The sequence below is a fragment of the Harmonia axyridis genome, chromosome 5 (genome assembly GCF_914767665.1).
Source record: "Harmonia axyridis chromosome 5, icHarAxyr1.1, whole genome shotgun sequence".
NCBI classification, from domain to species: domain Eukaryota; kingdom Metazoa; phylum Arthropoda; class Insecta; order Coleoptera; family Coccinellidae; genus Harmonia; species Harmonia axyridis.
This window is the reverse complement of record NC_059505.1, coordinates 3,884,376-3,893,544: the sequence shown is the minus strand read 5'-3', so window position 1 is coordinate 3,893,544 and position 9,169 is coordinate 3,884,376. Positions and strand designations below refer to the sequence as shown.

The 9,169-nt window shown below is 33.1% G+C and overlaps 2 protein-coding genes across 3 annotated transcripts; one reads left to right on the top strand and one right to left on the bottom strand.

Moving 5' to 3' along the window:
• Window positions 1–326: 326 nt before the first annotated feature.
• Window positions 327–4,835, bottom strand: LOC123680057 (pre-rRNA 2'-O-ribose RNA methyltransferase FTSJ3). Its single transcript, XM_045617715.1, has 8 exons — window positions 4,616–4,835; window positions 3,772–4,529; window positions 3,440–3,709; window positions 2,692–3,058; window positions 2,101–2,568; window positions 1,207–1,412; window positions 961–1,148; window positions 327–706 (listed from the first exon to the last, which is right to left on the bottom strand). The coding sequence occupies exons 1-8, from the start codon at window positions 4,680–4,682 to the stop codon at window positions 451–453; spliced, it is 2,580 nt and encodes an 859-aa protein (XP_045473671.1). The 5' UTR covers window positions 4,683–4,835; the 3' UTR covers window positions 327–450.
• A 147-nt stretch (window positions 4,836–4,982) lies between these two features.
• On the top strand, window positions 4,983–9,116 carry LOC123680059 (caspase-like). 2 transcript variants are annotated; one of them, XM_045617716.1, is made up of 7 exons: window positions 4,983–5,136; window positions 5,189–5,428; window positions 5,484–5,616; window positions 6,197–6,531; window positions 6,617–6,843; window positions 8,482–8,636; window positions 8,784–9,116. In XM_045617716.1, the coding sequence occupies exons 2-7, from the start codon at window positions 5,288–5,290 to the stop codon at window positions 9,035–9,037; spliced, it is 1,245 nt and encodes a 414-aa protein (XP_045473672.1). In that variant the 5' UTR covers window positions 4,983–5,136; window positions 5,189–5,287; the 3' UTR covers window positions 9,038–9,116. The 2 variants fall into 2 exon arrangements, with proteins under 2 accessions (XP_045473672.1, XP_045473673.1); XM_045617717.1 differs by having other exon boundaries at window positions 5,069–5,123.
• The last annotated feature ends 53 nt before the right edge of the window (window positions 9,117–9,169 follow it).

Below are 9,169 nucleotides of genomic sequence, written 5' to 3'. Positions count from 1 at the left end.
AAGTCAGTGACAGGAGAGTTCCGGGTACCAACGTATAATAATGAATATAACTATGAAATCTGTGTGAAACTGAGATATTCCCGCACAATTTTGTTATTCAAAGTATGGCAGAAAAACGGATTCGCCACAGAATTAGAGAAATGATATGCATGCTTATGCCAAGGTATAATCCAATCATCAAAACATATTGAAGCACATTTTAAGGGGTAGATTCCAATTCAAATTAGTTTAGATTGATAGATACTTCATTGAGTATTATCATGGTGTAAAATCCATGAATTATCAGATCACAAATCGGAGGACCTAACCTCACCTAACCAAACTAGTTTTTAATTTTTCTTAAATTATTTATTGTAACTGTAAATTGATGACATATAAAAAAGTTTCCTTATGATACAGAATATACAGAAGTTTATTAATTGATTCAATAAATAGTCTTCACTACATCATTCAGGCACCTCCAGTATTTTTTTTCGATTTTTTCTGCCTGTTATGAGTCTTCGCACCACCTTTTCCTTTTTTGCTTCTTCCCATTGTCTTGAGTTTATTCTTTTGAGCTCTCAAATCCTTCTTCATCCTAGCATCAACCACCTTGTAATGACCTTTGACTCCTACGGGTCTTCTCATTCTCTTTGCAGCCATGTGTTTCTTAGCAACAACATAAGTGACCTCTTTTTTGGGTGCCTGTTTGGCTTTTCTCATTAGTCTGCAAGAAAAAAATAATTTAGCACAAATATATATCGTTTAGTGATTTTTGCATTGAAAAATGTTGGGTGGCAGAACTGTATTATAAATTTGACAGATAATAGATAAAACCATGACAGGAGAGTTCCCAGTACCAACACGAAATAATGAAATATGTCCATGAAATCTGTGTGAAACTGAGATATTCCCGCAAAATTTTTTCCTAAATACATTATTAAAATATTTTATAACGATTGGTGCATTGCAAATACTTACTGATTAACTTGTTTAGCCTTTTCGCGATCAGTGACATCGACATTATCCATCAAAGCTTCAGCCTTCTTCTTCGCTTTTTCCAATTTTCTGAGAGCCCTCTTCTTCTTTCTGGCTTTAGCTTCAATGACCTTCTTGATTGGTCTTACATTGATCTCTTCCAATCGCTTCTTGTAGTCGTCCACTAAATCCTACAAAAAAAAAACATTGTGACAAATCTATACATGGGCGTTTAAAAAAATATTTTACCTTCGGAACTGGAACTTCCATTTTCATGTATTTCTCCTCATCCTTAACGAACCAATCTGGTAAATTTTCATCGTTGAATGCATATTTATTCCAAGCGGCATCCATCAAATCCCGTTTGGTCTTTTTACTGTTGATCATCATAGTCCCAAGAGCCATTTCCTCTTCATTCAACTTATATTTCTTCTTCTTTCCAACTACAGGTGCACCTAAAACCATATAATTTGAGCAAGAATTCTTTTTCTGGTAAAAAAAAACAGATTTTTCATAGGACTGAAATCTTTTAATGATTTTCCTGCCTGAAAACAATGCACTTCTTATTTTGTTATGATTAGCAGTTTTTTCAGGAAAATTGCTCCAAAAACACAAAAAACTATATTTGAAGAAAAATAATAGTGTGGAAGATAATAATTTTTTTTTGAATAAGTGTGGTCAATATTAGGTAAAAAAAAGGGTATTATGCTAGAATAGTTATTTATAATACAAGTGCAGAAGGCATTGGTATTCTTCCACGAGTTCAAAATTCAAAAACGAGCCACGAAGTGGCGAGTTTTGGAATGAACGAGTGGTAGAATGAGCCTTCTGTACGAGTATTATACATTATTTTCTCTAATTCATTGCATTTTCATTGAAATTAATGAAATATTTCCATAAATATAATTTAGTGATTTTTGCATTGAAAAATGTTGGTTGGCAGAACTGATTTCTTTAAGGCAAATTGATGAATTGACAGATAAAGCCGTGGCGGAAAGTTCGGAGTACCAACATAGAATAATAAAATATAACCATGAAAACTGTGCGTATCTGATATATTCTCGCACGATTTTGTTCTACAAGATGTGGAAGAATGAACGGAATAACCACAGAATTGGAGAAAATGAATTATAACAGTCATACCTCCTCCACTGACAATTTCAAAACCATCTTTTTTCGCATTGTTCACTGGTCGATGTGCCGTCTCAACATCATAATCGGAATCTGTATCACTTTCAGTCGAATCTTCCTCGGATTCATCAGAAAAGTTTTCCAAACCATTTTTTTGTGTTTTGTTCTCCAGTTTCCTTTTTAAACCTCTCTTTTTAAGCCCATCTTCTTCATCATCACTATCTTCTCCAATCACTTTGGCACCTTGCTTTTTATATTCAGTTATAGTCCTTTCAATATCTTCATCCTCGTCTTTTTCGCCAATGAGGTTCTTGAATATATCTCGCTCGAACCACATTTGTGCTTTCTGAGTTTTCTTTTGTTCTTTGTCACGATAATCCAGATCTGTTATCAAAGGATGTTCCTTGTCTTCAACGAATGCTACTTTCTTTTTAGGTTTGGAAATTTCCTCTTGGTCTGACTGTTCTGAATCACTGAAGCCTACAAAAATATAATTAATATTAAGAGTTTATAAATCAAAGATACTACCAAAAAAATGTCCTAATTAATTTTCTACAAATTTTTAATCCCCAACTAGCAAAAGATAAAGTGATGGAAAATTACCTAGTCCTTCCTTTACTTCATCATCTTCATCTTCATCGCTCTCCATTTCTAGTTCTGAATCTGAATCCTTATAATAAGTTCCTGAGCTTGATAGATGACTATCTTCTTTAGAATATCTGACGAATTTTGGCTGAGGTTCTTCGTCACTTTCTACATCGGATTCAGCCAAAACCTCAGGAGTTTGATCGACAATTTTATTCATTTTCACCATACTGCTGATTTCCTTCAGATCGAATAAACCTTCTTCTTCTTCTTTAGGCCCACTATCACCTTTGAGAACCATTTTCAAATTGAGGCGATCATTCAGTTTTTTTCGTTCTTTGAGTGCCTTCTTCCGTTTTCTTTTCAATTCTCTATTATCTTCTTCCTGTGAATTGCAGGATAAAAAACTCAGATAAAAAAAAATTCTCACCATCGGGATAATTTTTGACAAAATCCAAAATTTTACAACTCTAAAACTACCTACTTAATATGGTTAGAATGAAAAATGTTTTCCCTAATATCATTGCACTATCTCAAGATTTCAATTATATAATTTCATAGTATAGTAGTAGAATAATAAAAAATTAAATTGCTTCACTTCCATTTTCAATAATTTTTTTCCCTAAATAACCGTGACCTTCTGAACCGCAGTTATTCTTGAAAAACATAGGTATGAATCCTATAAATTTAAAATTACCCATTTTTTTTACCTTCAGAGGTTTCTAAATGTGGATTTTAACTTAACATAAAGTTGTTCTGAACTTACCTGCAATTCAAGAATTTGCTGATCGACCTTTTCCAATTCATCTTCACTACTGTCTTTAGTATCTTCTTCTACTACTAACTTATCCTTTGGTTGTTCTTCATCATCACTTTCAGTTTTTGTTTTTGCCAAATATTCCGCGTGTAATTTTTTCCACCAAGTCATCAGTGTCTTGAATTCTTTTCTGCCCAAGACTTTCAAATCTTTACAGCATTCCTTAATTTCATTTGTAGTATCTTCATGGTTAGAAATTTCAGAATCATCAAAAACTATCTGTTGGAAAATTGACACGAATTAAAATTTGATAAAAGGCAAAATAACAAGATCATACTTACTTCAGAAACAGATTGTAACAAGTCAATCCCATTTTCATGTTTAATAAAGTCTGCGACACTCAACCTGTGATACAAGGTATAATCATTTTCAGGATATCCATCTGGCTTATCTTTCTTTGTCTTAGCAGGATGAAAAATACTAAGCACATTTTTAGGTTCAATATCCAGTTCTTCGAAAACATATTTTGGATCCATGAATTTAGCGTCAACTTTATCAGGAGCAAGATAATGTTGACACACAACAAATATTTCGGCTGATTCATTACGTGATGCTTGTGGTTTAGTAGCATGTACCTTTTTAAAAAGCTGTTTCAATACCCAAATAAGAGAGTTATAGTCCTTAGATCTGAATACTTTAGTTATAAACCATCCTCCTTTTCTTAAAAATTGTGTTGATAACTTCAAGGCAGATAATGCCAAACACGCCTGCTGGAAAGAATCATGCAGCCAACTTTTACCTACATTAGGAGCACCATCGTGCAATATCACATCGGCTTTCCAGCTCTGTAATTCTTTTGTCAATGCAGATTTACATTTTTCAGTTGTAATATCTTCAACTAATCCTATACATCCAGGTATATTTTTAATAGGAAACAAATCTACCCCAATAACAATGCTTGATAAGGGCATATTTTGCTTTGCTACTTGCATCCATCCTCCTGGGGCAGCACACAAATCTATACATACTCGTGATTTTTGTAAGAACTCGAACTTTCGGTTTAACTGAATCAATTTAAAGGCGGCTCTTGATCGAAATCCTAGAAACCAAACAAATTTCAATACCAATAATTTCGATCCCACTGAATAGTGTCAGTGACGAAGATTTAAATGAAAATTTACTTACCACTTTCTTTTGCTAACTGATAATATTTATCTTTACGCGCTTTCCCAGTTTTTGCTTTTTTCCCCATTTTGGAGCCTTCTTATAATACGATATTTTCCAGACAATATAAATAATTCACACTTTATTCAACTTAATCTAAATTACCATGCTTGAACTAAGGTTAAAACCGCAAATTTTGGTTAGCCACTACCACAGAATATTAGTGTAACATGGAGAACATAGAGAGAATAAAATAACTTTTTTGTTTGTGACATCTAACATATCAACATTTTGAACAGTAGATGCTTTTTTCATGGTTTTTTCATGAAATTTGTTATAGATATTAACAAATAAATTGTTGTCAATGCGGATGTATTGAAAATTAATTCAATATGGCAATAGGTTAAAAAGTCGTAGACTGAAAATAGCATAATCATATGAACTATGGTTCGTCGTCGTTAGTTTTATCTGTCAAAACAACTTGAAAATATACAACAAAGACAAGATTTAGTTTTTTACCTGTTTATATGTTCGTACTTTTCGTAAGCCCTAAAATCTAAAATCATGTAATTAATAATATTTGTTACATTTCAGCACCTTATTATTTCTGCTTTTCCTATTTCAACAATAAACAAAATTTAAATAATAACATTAGTAAATTGATGTAATGAGTTGAGAGTTGAAACTGTGAAAATGCAAGAAAAATTTAGGCATAAGATAAAACAACAATTTCCCGAATTAGTTGATTTAATAAAAATAAACCCAGAAGTTTTGGCTGATTATTTGATAGAAAATGGGGCTTTGAAGGAAAGTGAAAAAGAAGTAATTTTTAATGTAAGTTATTGTTTCAGTTGAAATTATTCAAAACTAAATATCTTTTTATTTTCAGAATGAAAGTGATTACAAACATATCACTAGGTTACTGCTCTTCACAGTAATGAGGAAAAGTGACCGGGTATATGATTGTTTCATGAATGGCTTACAACTTTTCGGAGTCATTCCAGAAAGCACAATAAATTCAAGTAAGAACGATTTTTCCTGAAATATTTATTCTATAAGACATCTTCTATATTTATTGAAATCTAGCTGCCAGTATCTCAAAGATTGATCAATGCAAATGTTAACTAATCAGTTGTTAAATCCTGAGCAAATCTCCTTGAGCAATGCACAAGTATGATTAGTCAACATTTGAATTGATCAGAAATCAAGTGTAGCAGTCAGAAGTCAGAATGAACTCCTAGCAGGAAGATGATCTCATCAGAATAAAAGAAAACTACTTACAATAACCATGTGTCTCTAAATGAGGGAAACACACATGTAGAGCAGTTCTTCTAAAACATATACTACACAAATAAATAAATTCTATTTTTTAAACTCTTTTTTTGGGATTTGAGGATAGAATTATCACTGAGCTGAAGGACAAAAAGTGGAATGCTTTTGCTTGATATTGTCAGACAATGAATAACATTTTCACTCTTTGAAGTTGTTCTTCATTTTGAATGTATTTGGTTGCATTGTCTAATATTCTTCAATTAAAAATTATGTATGGTTGTGCATTTATATAGAAATCTCTTTGAAACTAAGATTTGGCGCTTATTTTAGGAACAATTCCAGTTTCTAATCAAGGAAGTACACATAAAGAAATCATTAGACCTTCCAACTTCTACAATCGTGTAAATAATAATACCAGTAGATCAAACGTTAACAACAATAATGAAAAACTTGAAGTTGTACCTGCTACCAAATTCACAGATGGAGATAACGATGAAGTATATTATACTAGATCATTAAAAAGAGGTCAGGTGTTGATTATCAACAACAGAGAGTTCAAAACTCGCCGACTAAGAAAAGGTTCAGAGCATGACGTAGAATGTCTGCAAAGTTTATTTAAACAAATGTCTTTCGATGTTACCGTTCATACAGAACTGAGTATAAATGTGAGTACTTTTTTAATTTGGCATTCAATTCAGTATTATATTGGTTGAAACTCAATTATGTTTATCCAAAATACGCTTTTTTCAGGAAATGAAAAATCAAATAGAGAGATTTAAATCATTTGATAGTAATAAAATTTCTGATATATGTGTAGTGTTTATCATGAGCCATGGAAAGGAAGAAAAAGGGAAAACCTTTGTACTAGATAAGTCAGATGATGGTTTGGAAACGTTTTGGATTGAAGAACAGTTCAATAATGTGAATTGCGAAACATTTATTGGGAAACCCAAACTCATATTTTATCAAATGTGCAGGTATGAAGGAAACGCTTAATATTTCCTAAGTAGTTGAAGATAAGTATAAATATTGTGAGTAAAATATGAAAAATTTAGGGAGTGTTGCTTTACATAGAAAAGTCCCCGGTCTACCATAGTAGAAGAAATTTTTTTTGTCAAAATTCGATTTTATTATTCAACATAGTAGCCTTCGAGGCGATACAGAGATTATAGCAATCTTCAAACTTTTCGATACCATTTTTGTAGTACGATTTGTCTTTCGCTTTAAAATAGGCCTCAGTTTCGGCGATTACTTCTTCATTGGCGCTAAATTTCCTTCCAGCCAGCATTCTTTTGAGGCCTGAGAACAGGAAAAAGTCGCTGGGGCCAGATCTGGTGAATACGGTGGATGCAGAAGCAATTCGAAGCCCAATTTATGTAATTTTGCCATTGTTTTCATTGATTTGTGACACGGCGCATTGTCTTGATGAGACAGCACCTTTTTTTTCTTCAAATGGGGCCGTTTTTTAACGATTTCAGCCTTTAAACGATCCAATAACGCTATATAATAATTGCTGTTGATGGTCTGGCCCTTTTGGAGGTAATCAATGAATATTATACCTTGCGCATCCCAGATTACTGATGCATTAACCTTGCCAGCTGACTGTTGTGTTTTCCTCGCTTTGGATTCATTGTGTACAGTCCACTCAGCTGACTGTCAATTGGACTCCAATGTAAAATGATGTAACATATCAACGTAAAAATTCAGGTATTGCACTCAAACAGCTTCAAACACTGCTCAGAATCATTAACACGTTGTTGCTTTTGATCGAATATGAGCTCGCGCGCCACCCATTTGGCACACAGCTTTCTCATGTACAAATAATGATGTCTTCACAATGTCTGCTATCTCGATCAACTTCACTTTACGGTAATTCAATATTATTTTGTGAACTTTTTGATTTTTTCGTCGGTGACAGCCTCTTTTGGGCGTTCACTGCGTTCGCCGTCTTCGGTGTTCGTTTCACCACGTTTAACTTAGCATACCAATCAATGATGGTTGATTTTCCTAGTGCAGACCCTGGAAACTCTTCATCAAGCCATGATTTTGCTTCAACAATTTTTTCCCTTCAAAAAGCAATATTTTATCAGCACACGAAATTCTTTTTTTCCCATCTTTTTTCAAATAACAAAAGGAGCTACACTCACAACGCAATATCTCACCAACTAATAGCCGGACTGCTGTCAAATTTTGACACGTATCGTTTGAAGGTTGGTACTAACTGAAATTCATATGGATTTAATACTAGCACCGCCATCTGTGCATCAGGCCGGAGACTTTTCAATTGGCCTAATATATAGACTTGATACGCTTTATTCAAGAATTTCCATTACTAGTGAAACGTATTAAAGGTAAAAATTTAACATAAGTTGTGCCAAAGCCACATAGAACTTTTGTTAATCATTTTATCACTATAATTTTCAAGAAGGTTCACATATTGATTCATTCGAGATTTAGATTTGCAAAGTGAACAAAAATTGCTGTGATTTATTTTTTAAAAACCTCAAAATGCTCTCCCTAAAATTTTGAAAAATTTATTGAAATGTATTTTTGGAAGAAAACTGAACTCTTAAAACTTTTCATCCAATTTACAGATAATTCAATTATTTTTGTAGAGGCAGTCAACACGATTATGCATCTACTCCAGCTACAAATTATGGAGAAACAAATTTGGTTGTAACTGAAGGTTCGGTGGAAACTGACTCTGGACATATGCCAGAGCCAGCGCGGAGAAGGGACGATATGCTCATCGGGCATAGCACCCAACAGGGTAATTATTTCTTTATTTAGTAGAAGAAATGGAATTCAGATGTCCTGGCTGCAGGACTAATACTGTCGATGACCAATTGGTCTATTGTTGTTGAAATTTAGTTTCTTTATAATAAAATAAGAGTTAATTAGTACATTCTTCTTGCAGGCTATAGGTCTCATAGAGACACACTGCGTGGCACCTGGTTTATTCAGTTGCTATGCAAAGTGCTTATGGAGAAAGCCCATAATTCCAACATAATCGAGTTGTTGAATGAAGTGGATAGGAGGATGAAGACCTTGATGAGCCCCGATTACACTGTTCAAACTCCTAATATCACCCTAAATGGATTTAATAAGAAATTGTATTTCCACCCAGGAATATACGAGGATAAAGATGGCAATATACAGAAATTTGTATAGCTAATAGTTTAGGTAGAAAAATATTATTATATTTTTGTGCAATTGTTAATTTTGCAATAAATTATTTTATACTTTTCAATTTGGTTATGCTGGTAAAAACTTCGTTAAAATGCGTATCTCAACAATGAAACA

Coding starts and splice junctions, on each gene's coding strand:
- LOC123680057 (XM_045617715.1), bottom strand. CDS start 4,682: ATGGGGAAAAAAGCAAAAACTGGGAAAGCGCGTAAAGATAAATATTAT. Junction 4,530..4,615: donor TCAGTTAGCAAAAGAAAGTG/GTAAGTAAATTT, acceptor TTTGGTTTCTAG/GATTTCGATCAAGAGCCGCC. Junction 1,149..1,206: donor TGGAAGTTCCAGTTCCGAAG/GTAAAATATTTT, acceptor TTTTTTTTGTAG/GATTTAGTGGACGACTACAA.
- LOC123680059 (XM_045617716.1), top strand. CDS start 5,288: ATGCAAGAAAAATTTAGGCATAAGATAAAACAACAATTTCCCGAATTA. Junction 5,617..6,196: donor AGAAAGCACAATAAATTCAA/GTAAGAACGATT, acceptor CGCTTATTTTAG/GAACAATTCCAGTTTCTAAT. Junction 6,532..6,616: donor ATACAGAACTGAGTATAAAT/GTGAGTACTTTT, acceptor CGCTTTTTTCAG/GAAATGAAAAATCAAATAGA.